Below are 12,490 nucleotides of genomic sequence, written 5' to 3'. Positions count from 1 at the left end.
CTTAGGACCTCTGCTTTTGTACTGTGAAATGGGTGTTGTATACCTGCTTCACAGGGTTTTCATGAACATTGGATAAAAACATTTGTAGATCTAAGTTTTAAAACTTTTTGACCATGATCCACAATTAAAAAAAAAAAAGTCCTACTTTGTGACAAATTAATATAAATATGTAGCCAGAATTTCATGAAACAATGCGTATACCCTTACCGAGTGTGATATACTCTGATATTTTATATTTTCAGTCATTTTTAAAATAGCCATTAAATTGATCATAACCCTCTGAGTTGTAACCCAGTGTTTTCTCATAAGCTCTGTGTACATAATGTATGTCAGCTTCTCTTCTATCTCTAGTGATTATCTCTCGTAGGTAGTCCAGAAGTCAGCTGCCTCTAGTAATTTACCTCTGCTGCTAAGTCACTTCAGTCGTGTCCGACTCTGTGCGACCCCATAGACAGCAGCCCACCAGGCTCCCCCATCCCTGGGATTCCCCAGGCAAGAACCCTGAAGTGGGTTGCCATTTCCTTCTCCAATGCATGAAAGTGAAAAGTGAAAGTGAAGTCGCTCAGTCGGGTCTGACTCTTAGCGACCCCATGGACTGCAGCCTACCAGGCTCCTCCGTCCATGGGATTTTCCAGGCAAGAGTACTGGAGTGGGGTGCCATTGCCTTCTCCGAATTTACCTCTAGTAAATTCATTTTCAGAAAAGCTAAGTAGTAAACAACCAATCAGCCAAATATAGCTTATTGTATTGCTGAATCAAATTTTTGGTCAGTGAAAAGCAAATGTATTTGTTTGGGCTTTTGTGATACCGTTACGACTGAACTGTTACACCATTGTTGTGAAATAGATCTAATGCATTTGAGCAAAACATCACATCGTTACAGGGACTGTTATTTGCAAAACCCCAAACTGGGACATAGCATCTGAAAGAATTTTGCCTACAATTTTTGTTACCTGACAAGCTGACAAAAATTGGAAACATAAATCACTTTTAGTTATATTTAATACGGCCTTTTTCAATTGAAAAATAAAATAATACAAAGCTAGAGTGTCCTGAGAGCCTGGGAATGGGTGGCCCCTGTGTATACAACGCTGGATGCTGCTCACTGGTAGATTTGCAGCCGGACCCCTTGAGGACCACTCAGAAAGGAGATATATCTAATTATTAGCTGTGACTAGAGGAAACTTGATCAGCTGAAAGTGAGAGGCACTTCCAAGCCTGAGGGCTGTTGGAATGAGAGATGCAGAGAGAAACAGAGTGGGAATGGACTGGGGGCATTTACTGTCTGGAAAGCACGTATTTGAGGAGTGTAACGTATTTGAGCAGACAACTCTGTTGTTTCTTTGGACCTCTAGTTCAACATTAAACATGTTTTATATGTTGAAATCATTTTTTGATGATAAGCCAGGAAAAATTTTTAATGACTCCCAAGTTAAAAGTTTGACTAACATGGCTACTCTCCTCCTCACTCCTCCATTTTGAAGTATGTCAGAAACTATTTGGTACAAAAATATAAACATTCAATTTGAATGTCTACTAGAAAATTACTTGTTTTGAGTTTTTAGGAATGGGCCACATGTATTAACAAGAGTTAAATTCTCATTAGCAAGAGGCTATTTCCTCAGATTTCCCTGGTGTATACTGTGGGTTCTCAGAATATACCATTATTTAGTGGAAAGCATCTGGGGAAAGAAGAATATTTAAAGTCTAGTGTAATTGAAAGTACAGTGCCACTCTTAAATGTAACTGAGTTACCATATATTTTAAAATGCCAAGTATTTTATCTGACATGAATAGGATTTTAAATGGGCAAGTGGGACAGAGATGATATCACTTGGAAGTTATTTAATAAATAGCAAGGTTCTTTGAGTACTGAAGCTGTTGCTTAAATATATAGATTGAGTGGGTTTATTCGCTCTTTCCTATGAATTTGAGCATATACTTTTGATCTTTTAAATGTAGCTACTGGTTGAAGTGCCCAAGGAAAATAAGTACTATAATCTCTTAATAACTAGTGCTGTGGCTTAAGGGCTGAGATTGATTAAAAACAAAACCTCTTAAAATGATAGTGGTGTATGAGTATAAAACAATGTTATTACTGTTGAAGTATAATTTTATAATTTAGTAATCTTAAACTCTTAATTGAAAATGTTACTTTATTTGATTATAGTTTCTTTAGATATGCTAATTAAATCAAATACTTTATGTCACGAAAATGTTTCTGATGCACAATTTTTATGATAACAATGATTTTCTTAAAAAATCTTTTATTTGAATGTGTACTTAACCAGTTCAAAGACCAAGGAATTCAGATCATACACTTTAAAAAACAAATTCTTCCCGAAAAGCCGTTTTGTAGTCATTGGTGCCACATTTTAAGTCAGTATACTCATGTTATATCAATGTCCTTTACAATTTTATATTTGCTGTGTAGTAAACTTGGAAGTTTAAAAAAACACGTGAAAGTGAAGTCACTCGGTCGTGTCCGACTCTTTGCGACCCCGTGGACTGTAGCCCACCAGGCTCCTCTGTCCATGGGATTCTCCAGGCACGAATACTGGAGTGGGTTGCCATCTCCTTCTCCAGGGGATCTTCCCGACCCAGGGATCGAACCCAGGTCTTCCTCATTGCAGGCAGACGCTTTAGCTTTACCATCTGAGCCGCCAGGGAAGCCCTGTAAAAAAAAAACAACACACCGGCCTTGTTTCGGGTGCATCACTAGGTGGCGCTGTTGTGGTGCAACTGTGTGCAGGCAGCCATTAGAATAAACTGCTTTACTTCAGAGGAAGTCTGCGGTGCTTGTTTTTTAAAGAAAATTAAAAATGGATAAGTAATCACCTGCTACATAACATGATAATAGAAACACATAGTTGGTACTATGCAGTCGTAATCTTTGAGCAACGTCAACATAGCTCTTTTAGCAGTAAGATTTCTCTTAGAGGCATTGTGTTGTGGGGAGTAGAACTGGGTGGTGGAGTTGGGGATTTAAACCAATTACCTGAAAACCCAGTGGAATTTCAGTTTATATTATTAACTAGTATAGGACAGTGCTTCTGAGGAAATTCCAGTGCTTGAGCTCCAGCTTGTCTGAAGACATACTGTGCTGAAACTCAATTCTTCAGGCATTACATTTGAAGTTGAATAGTCATTAGCGTCCAACAACTCCTTGCCCATATCCTTTTGGCCTTAGTAAGTATTGTACAGCTTTTCGTTCCATTTCGAATTCCAAAAATCTAGCTAAAGATGGAATGTTCTTTGTCTTACTTCTGGTGCATTTACTCCCAATGAATGAGGGAAGTGGGCATTCCTTCAACACTCTCAGACCCATAGTCAGGCCCCTTTGGATTTCTGCTCCTCTCCCACTCTTCCTTTATTCTCTTTATGAATAATAAGAATGCTTTCATACATGTACTGTTGGTTGAGTTCCAAGCTAAAAACTGTCACTTATTCTGTGATCCTTTGGCGGTCTTCAATAGTGAACCCTTAGTGTTAACTGAGATGTAAGTGTAGCTTCCTCCACTTAAGAAGGTCTGTTAGCCCAGTACGTTACAGGTTTTAAAAGTTAAATAGCACTTAAAAGTTTCTAAAGATGAGTACTAGTTTCCTTTCTCATCTCTTCCTTCATCCCCAAGGGCAGCTGCTTTTACAAATTCTGATTTTTATTTCTCTTGGCAGTGGCCTATGTAACTCTACTCTGCTGTTATACTGCTATTTCTTGATTAAAAGATTTCGATACTAAATCCTTATAGCAGAAAGTCAATTAATAATGAACTTTTATGATTTCCATATTTCTCCCACCCATCTCAGTCCGTCCTATAAATGCTTCCATTGATTACCTCTACAGTATTAAATGGGGCCCTAAAAATGTAATTGTGTGTACTGTGGGTCTGTGTTGCAAAGTTAATGAATGACCAGTGTGTAGCTAGACAGCCAGGAGAACTGGAAGACCACCAGTCACATTTTATGGGGGAGCATATTGCTTCAGAGTTTACTATATGTAAACCTCTTTCTTCAATTACCATTTGTGTAATTTTTTAAATGACAATTGCCTGGAATAACTAGGAAGCTTCTTTTATCACATAAAAAGCCTGGAGGCTGATTCATTGAGTCAATGACATAATCAAGGAGCCAGATTCTTGGTTTTTCCATCTACTCTATTTCACAATGTTGGCTTTCTTCTCAGGTTAGCTGCCCTCAGGCTTCCGGGTGGCACTCATGGTAAAGAACCCACCTGCCAATGCAGGAAACACAAGAGGTGTGAGTTCGAGCCCTGGGTCTGGAAGATGCCCTAGAGAAGGAAATGGCAACCCACTCCAGTACTCTTGCCTGGAGAATCCCATGGACAGAGGACCCTGCCGGGCTACATCCCTCAGGGTCACAAAGAGTCAGACACTACTGAGCGACTTAGCACAGCACTAGCTGCCCTCAAGGTCCTAAAATGACTCTCCAAGGCTGGGTGTCACCGCAAATGCAATGTTATTCAAGAGAACATCCCTTCTGAGGTGTGTATCTTTTTGTGGGTGTACCCAGAAACTTCCAGCAAATCTTCCCTGGTTATCTCATTATCCAGAACTACTTCAGAGGTTTATTCCTAAGCAGACTTCTGGCAAGGAGGATGGCATTGCATTGATGCTCTTAGTGAAGCTCACAGACGTGTGGAGGAGCGTAGGGAGCACCATCTGGGGGGCGCTGGGAAGAACCAGGAGGAACAGTTGGTGGATAGTTAGCCAGCAGTGTCTGTGATGTCAAACTCTTCATGGAAGGTATCATCTAACTTGTTTCTTATATCTCTGCCAGGCTACCTTCTTTTGGAAAATTAAGTAGAAAGTCTGGGAACTGTTTGAAATCATAACTTTCTTTATGTCCACTTTGCTACAATATGTAATTGTACTTACATTTCTGGAAAGGATATTTGTAAGCTAGGTATTAAAAGAAGACTAGGAAATGTATAATTACTCTCTATTCCCGTGAGCTTGGTTGTATTTATTGGACCCATACTTTTACACTTCCTTAGAACAAAAGTCCATTGGGCAATCACTTAATATTTGCAGTAGTATAAACTTCAGTAGTAATTTTTTTAAAAAAATCATGGTTGATTTTTCTTTTCAGCTAAAGCTATCCAAATGACAAATGTTAGCCTTTTGTTTTACTCCTGGATCTAGAGCTTTTATTTCTCTTGGCAAACAGTGTTTTTGTTTTGCTTCAGTTTTTCCATGATCTTCCTTTCCTATCATACAGATAGATGCCTAAGAGTTAAATGCAATAGTTGTTTATGTTAATTTTTATGAGTTTCAATAAACTTGATTTCTGAAACAAAATTCCGATTTTACTCCCTTGTCCTCAGGGCCATCTAGTCCTTACATTCCTCTAGTTTTCGACATCCATATCAAATTGTAGAGTTCATTCCTGTATGTAGTACTTTACAGAATTTTAGCCCATGATGACGACATTCAGAATTCTTTTTTTAAGCTTTTTATTTACCTATTCTTGGCTGTGCCTGGTCGTCTTTGCTCTGTGAGCTTTTCTCCAGTTGTGGCTGCAGCGGGAGGGCGTCTCATCGCCATGGGTTCTCTTGTCCTGGATCACAGGCTCTGGGCCCGCGGGCTTCAGGAACGGCAGCGCACGAGCTCAGCAGTTGTGGCTCCTGGACTCGAGAGCGCAGGCTCAAGAGCTGTGGTGCATGGGTTGGCTGCTCCACGGCCTGTGCGATCCTCCCCAACCAGATAGCAAACTCACGTCTCCTGCATTGGCAGGCGGATTCTTTACCCCTGAGCCATCAGGGAAGCCCAGGATCTTCAGAATTCTATAATACATATTATACCAACTTTTAGAATTATTTTATGACCTTCCGGAAAATACTCAAGTAACCTCTTTTAACGGGTCGTGAACTATTGATGGAAGAAATTACGCAGCAGACGATTCTCTAAGATTAAAATGTGTGTCTGTGTCTCTCTCTGTGTCTGTGTTTAGTTTTGTTTCTCTAAGCTCATTTAAAGCATTCCCTGCCAAAACTTATTTGCTTTTAAAGTTGATTTTTAGATTAATATTTAATTTCTTAGGAGAGTTACTCTGTGGTGTTTATATCTGTTTAACAAATCATACTGTAGTAAAGACTAAAGGCCTCGATTTTGTGTTATGCTATATATGTGTATTCTGGTAACAGTAATGTCAATAAAGATGGTAGAATATATTAATTGGCTTTCGGTGAGATGTATTTACCCCAAAGTTTATCTTTCCATTCTCATATTGTAGTTATAATCTAAGTCCTATGAGATGTTACTGTGCTCCATGAAGAATTCTGGGGTTAGATCACTTTGCTGCATGCTGGGTTGATTATTCAGGGTTAAATGGATTTCTTTACTGCAGGACTTCTCAGAACTTTATATTAACATGCTTTATAAATGTTTCAGAGTGGAACACACACAGTGTTTGCAGTGCTTATTTAAACATGGAACACTCAGTGCTAGGACTTGTTCCATAGACCATACTTTGGAAAATGCTGGTATTTGATGCAGTTGGTTTTGTGTGAATTGTTATTAAGGAAATAGTGTGTCTAACCTTTATTTACAAGTGCCATCCAGTTTATTTGAAAAAGTATTACCACTTGAGCACTTGGGATAATCTGTGTCAAGTGCTTTTCAGATCCTTTAAGAGATAAGAGCTTTGAAATTTCAGGTATAGCTTCTCTACTGCTGTCTGCAGCTTTTCTCTAAAATGAAATGTATCCACGTGCTTAATATTGATATGTGTCTTAAATAGACTAGTGATAATCTCTCTTAACGGTTCTCAAAACTTTTCACTCCAGCCTGGTTTTCTCTGTTGAGCCTGAAAGTAACATTTTAAGTTCCCTTCCTGATAGTTTTACATGCAAACTCTGTACACGTTTGAACTTGGTCCAAACTGAGAGCTCATCTTTGCCTCATCAACCAACCCCCAGTTCCTGACTGTATTTTCTGTTTACCATCTTGCCTAGTGGCACTGTCTTCTTTTCAGTTACCCAGACCAGGAACCCAGGGGACAATTTCTTAACCTTGGCACTGTTGACATTTTTGGCTGGAGAGTTTTTTGTTGTAGGGGGCTGTCCTGTGCATTATCAATATTTAGCAACATCCCTGGCTTCTTCCCATTAGAAGCCAGTAGCAGTCTTCCTCAGCTGTAACTGTACAAAATGTCTCCAGGCTTTGAGAAATGTCCCCTTAGAGACAGCTCTCCCCAGTTTGATGAACCACTGCCCTACTTCCAAACTGTTACTTAATCAAACTGTTTCTACTTTCTTAACTTACCTTTAATCCCTTTTCATGTCTTCATTCCACTCCCTAAATTCCTATCCTTTTTATTATTTTTTTTTTAATACTTGGGATCCTTTGTAAGGTTCTGACTAGCATCCCTGTGTCCAATGTTCAGTTCAGTTCAGTTCAGTAGTTCAGTCCTGTCTGACTCTTTGTGAACCCATGGACTGCAGCATTCCAGGCCTCCCTGTCCATCACCAGCTCCCGGAGATTACTCAGACTCATGTCGGTGATGCCATCCAACCATCTCATCCTCTGTCGTCCCATTCTCCTCATGCCCTCAAACTTTCCCAACATCAGGGTCTTTTCAAATGAGTCAGTTCTTCACATCAGGTGGCCAAAGTATTGAAGTTTCATCTTCAGCAGTAGTCCTTCCAATATTCAGGACTGGTTTCCTTTAGGATGAACTGGTTGGATCTCCTTGCATTCCAAGGAACTCTCAAGAGTCTTCTCCAACACCACAGTTCAAAAGCATCAATTCTTTGGCGATCAGCTTTCTTTATAGTCCAACTCTCACAGCCATACATGACTATTGGAAAAACCATAGCTTTGACTGGACGGACCTTGGTAGGCAACGTAATGTCTCTGCTTTTTAATAAGCTGTCTAGGTTGGTCATAGCTTTTTATCCAAGGAGCAGGTGTCTTTTAATTTCATGGCTGCAGTCATCATCTGCAGTGATTTTGGAGGCCCCCCCAAAGAAAGTCTGTCACTATTTCCATTGCTTTCCCATCTGTTTGCCATGAAGTGATTGGACCAGATGCCATGATCTTAGTTTTCTGAATGTTGAGTTTTAAGTCAACTTTTTCACTCTCCTCTTACATCAACAGGCTCTTTAGTTCTTCTTCGCTTTCTGCCATAAGGGTGGTGTCATCTGCATATCTGAGGTATTTCTCCCAGCAATCTTGATTCCATCTTGTGCTTCATCTAGCCTGGCATTTCGCATGATGTACTCTGCATATAAGTTAAATAAGCAGGGTGTCAGTATACAACTTTGATGTATTCCGTTCCTGATTTGCAACCAGTCTGTTGTTCCATGTCCAGTTCTAACTGTTGCTTCTTGACCTGCATACAGATTTCTGAGGAGGCAGGTCAGGTGGTCTGGTATTCCCATCTCTTGAAGAATTTTCCACAGTTTGTGGTGATCCACACAATCAAAGGCTTTGGCATAGTCAATAAAGCAGAAATAGATCTTTTTCTGGAACTCTCTTGCTTTTTGGATGATCCAACAGATGTTGGCAATTTGATCTCTGGTTCCTCTGCCTTTTCTAAAACCAGCTTGAACATCTGGAAGTTCACAGTTCATGTACTGTTGAAGTCTGGCTTAGGGAATTTTGAGCATTACTTTGCTAGTGTGTGAGATGAGTGCAATTGTGCAGTAGTTTGCACATTCTTTGGCATTGCCTTTCTTAGGGATTGGGATGAAAACTGACCTTTTCCAGTCCTGTGGCCACTGCTAGGTTTTCCAAATTTGCTGGCATCTTGAGTACAGCACTTTCACAGCATCATCTTTCAGGATTTGAAATAGCTCAACTGGAAGTCCATCACCTCCACTAGCTTTGTTCGTAGTGATGCTTCCTAAGGCCCACTTGACTTCGCATTCCAGGATGTCTGGCTCTAGGTAAGTGATCACACCATTGTGATTATCTGGGTCGTGAAGATCTTTTTTGTGTAGTTCTTCTGTGTATTCTTGCCACTCTTCTAAATATCTTCTGCTTCTGCCAACCCGCTGTCTTCGGTGCTACTGAATTTCCTGTTCTAAAATGCAAAGCTGTTCCCTATTTACATGTCTCAGTAGTTCCCAGCAGGTACCCTCATGAACTGACTTCTCTATCTCTAGCCTCATTCTTCAAAGTTACTCACACTCACTGAGGGTCATGCTACACAAGCTGAGATACTGTGCCATGATTTCAGGCTCTTCTTAGGCATAGTAGCCCTTACCCACTTATTTTCAGAGTCTCTATCATGCTGAAGAGTATTTTATTTGTTTAACATATCTGTCTTCCCACACCAGGTTGAACATGTCAAAGGCAAAGACCATCTCTCTCTCTCTCTGTTTTATGCATGTGGTAGATACTCACTAAAAGTGTGTATCACCTATTTGTATGCCCTGATACATGTGGTATCACCCGCATTACTTCTTGAAATTCTTTCTCTTCACTGTTTATCAGCTATAAACTTATTTTCCTAGTCTTTATCATCCAGATAATGATGGCTAGGCTTTTGACCACAGAAATCTTGAACTATAACTTTCTTTAAGAAATCAGAGAAGAATTGAAGAAAGCAGTGTGTTTAGTTGATGTCAGATGTCATTTGCTTGTAAAAATAGCTGGTTTACCCTAAAGGCTTTTATTCGGAATGGGATTAAATTGAGTGGAATAATTGTGTAGATTAATTGCACTGTGTGAATTAATATAGTGTGAAAGTATTTATTGGACTCAAACTGCATTTCTGTTGAATAAGGATTTGATGATTAGTCATATAAGGCTTGCAAAAGCAATATCATCGTCTTCACAGTTTTACATTTTTGGAAAATACGTGTATTAGAAAACATGCTTATATCAGCCTACACTATCTAGAAAAATACCCCTAAAAGAATTATCAAGTCAGTAAGAACAAGTGGCCTATTTCCCTTCTTTATGTGACTTAATAAATAGAATTCTGTGTGAATGAATTTCTCTATGAATCAAAACTAGTAGCATTCTCTAAACTTTAATTACAAGATGAGAAAAGAAAATCAGAGGTTGCAGGACTGCTGGACGGCAACCCAAATGTAGCACAAGCCTTGCTGTGAAAGTCACAGATTTTGAGGATGGGAAAGGGAGTGAGGAAGACCTACTCCTAGTTTGGAAGACTTCAGCGGGTATAGCGCGTTGCCAGATCATTCATAATTATTTCTCAAATGAACCTGTGTATAATGGCAGTTGAGCCAGAAGTCATGACTTCCTGCTTCATTTTTTTAGGGAGAGGCATAAAATGTATCACTCACTTCCTTTCAGAAGTGATTCTTTCATGAGAACTGTTGTTGTAGAGGTTTCCAGAAATAAAACTGGGAAGAGCCTGGCTACATACAGGAAAGGTACCTCCCTTTCATAACAGCTCTCTAAGGGCTAAAGTAAATCACAGGAGGCATATGTAACACCCAGCCCATTATTACTAATCTGAAGAGTCATTTTGCCAAAGACCAAAATTTGCCTTGCCTGTTTTCTAATTTCACTGTTTTCCATCCTCTCTTTTCACGTCTTTAAATTTAAAATTGGAATTTTAAAAAAACTTTAAAATGAAAAAATTTAAACATGCTTAATTTTAACTTTACATAGTACCAGTTAAAATTCACTTTAGGACGTTAAGCTGTTTCAGGAAAGAAAAGTGTTATGTAAATGAAAGAAACAATTGGACTCCCCCAAAATTTTGGCCAATGCTTGTTACAAGAGAATTTTTACTGAGAACTTGGAAAATTTTGCTTTATAATGGTTCTATTACATGCAGATTTTTTTTATGCTTGTTTTTTCAGACTGTAAAAGAACTCTGTAATGATCATATTTTGAATATATATTTTTGGATAGTTTTGGTTCTTGAAATTATAATTATAAAAACCTCTATTTAAGGCCTTACTTGATCTAGGTAAAAGATACTGTGATGATGGATTACTTTGTTTTCCTTGTATTTTTCAGTGTAGTAGAGATTATATTGAGTGTAAACTTTCCCAGTAAATTCCTCCCCAGAATTAGGTAATTTTAAATGGGTAAAAACTTTTGGCTTAGTGATAGCCACATATAAGATACTTGTATTTTAATAGCACATCATCAGTTCTATTTATAGTGGTTTTGTTCTACAAAGGCACCACAAACACTGAATTAGTGATATTGAGCCATCGTCCTACGGGAGACACGGTTAGATTCCTGTGAGCCTCAGGTCACATTTTCATCAGCCAATCAATAGCCTTGTTTGATTATGTTTCCTTTTTTTAAATTTTACTTTAATGATTATGTTTCTATTTAAAGACACCCTGTTTAATATATATTATTGATTCATTACCATTAACCCGTGGCCAAAAGCACTCACGCCTGAACAAAGCTTATATAACATTTTTTCTCCGTGAGGCACATCACAGTCTGCCTGTACCTAAGAACGGACAGCACTCAGCACTGTGCTTGGGGGCCATTTGAAACAGTGCAAGTACCAACAGAAAGCATGAAGATGCAAAGTCCATGGTGCTGAATAGGCTGCAGAAAGGATACTTGTTTATAGTATGAGAGCTGAGACAAGAAGGCTGGGTATGGCCTTGATCAGCCTCAGGAGGAGCATGTGAGGTTACTGGAAAAGATCAAGAAACTACCACAAGTAAGGATTTTGTGGTTATAGATGCACTCTATGGAGTAGGCAAAATCTTGGATACAGAATCTTCAAATAATAAGGATTGACTGTAATTGTTTTAAAGAAGCGTATGGTTGCACACTTCCAGAGTATTCAGACCTAAAGGAAAGTTTCTTATATTTTCAAGGATGTGGGAGTTTTTGGTTAAGAGGAATCACCCTCACAGCTTTCGTGTTCTCTTGTCCAGTGGAATCAAATTGGCTGGTTTCAGCCTGTCATTTTGTTTTCTCCCCTGCAGGGAACAACCCATCTTCAGCACTCGAGCTCATGTCTTCCAGATCGACCCAAACACAAAGAAGAACTGGGTGCCCACCAGCAAGCATGCGGTTACTGTGTCTTATTTCTATGACAGCACAAGAAACGTGTATAGGATAATCAGTTTAGACGGCTCAAAGGTAAGTTCCATTTACTTTAAATAACCTTGCTCTTTTGCTTTATACAGTATTCACTTTAGTTTTATTCAGAAGATTTTTATCTACAGTAAAATAAAACATTTTCTTTTCAGTTTTTAAAACCTACCTTTTAAAAAACAAAATCGATCAATTTTAGGGTAGCAACTTTTCCACCCACTAAATTACTTTGATTAACTGCCTTATATATATATTGAGTTGAGGGCTTCCCCCACGGCTCAGTGGTAAGGAATCCACCCACAGTGCAAGAGACACAGGCAACATGGGTTTGATCCCTCCCTGGTCAGGAAAATCCCCTGGAGGAGGAAATGGCAATCCTCTCCAGTATTCTTGCTGGGAAATCCCATAGACAGAGGAGCCTGGTGGGCTACAGTCCCTGGGGTCGCAAAGAGTCAGACACGACTGGGCACTCATGC

The 12,490-nt window shown here is 39.2% G+C and overlaps 1 protein-coding gene across 4 annotated transcripts in view; it reads left to right on the top strand.

Annotated features, from left to right (window-relative positions):
• The window catches only part of HOMER1 (homer scaffold protein 1), a 163,433-nt gene that overhangs the window by 61,806 nt on the left and 89,137 nt on the right, over positions 1 to 12,490 (top strand). For all 4 annotated transcript variants that reach the window (XM_060418526.1, XM_060418525.1, XM_004010210.5 and 1 more), the window contains exon 2: positions 11,903 to 12,059. In XM_060418526.1, the coding sequence (XP_060274509.1) occupies positions 11,903 to 12,059 (157 nt within the window). The remainder of the gene's footprint in view (positions 1 to 11,902; positions 12,060 to 12,490) is intronic.

Source organism: Ovis aries, chromosome 7, assembly GCF_016772045.2.
Source record: "Ovis aries strain OAR_USU_Benz2616 breed Rambouillet chromosome 7, ARS-UI_Ramb_v3.0, whole genome shotgun sequence".
Classification (NCBI taxonomy): Eukaryota; Metazoa; Chordata; class Mammalia; order Artiodactyla; family Bovidae; genus Ovis; species Ovis aries.
The sequence above is the reverse complement of the archived record's forward strand: the minus strand, read 5'-3'. Positions and strand labels throughout refer to the sequence as shown.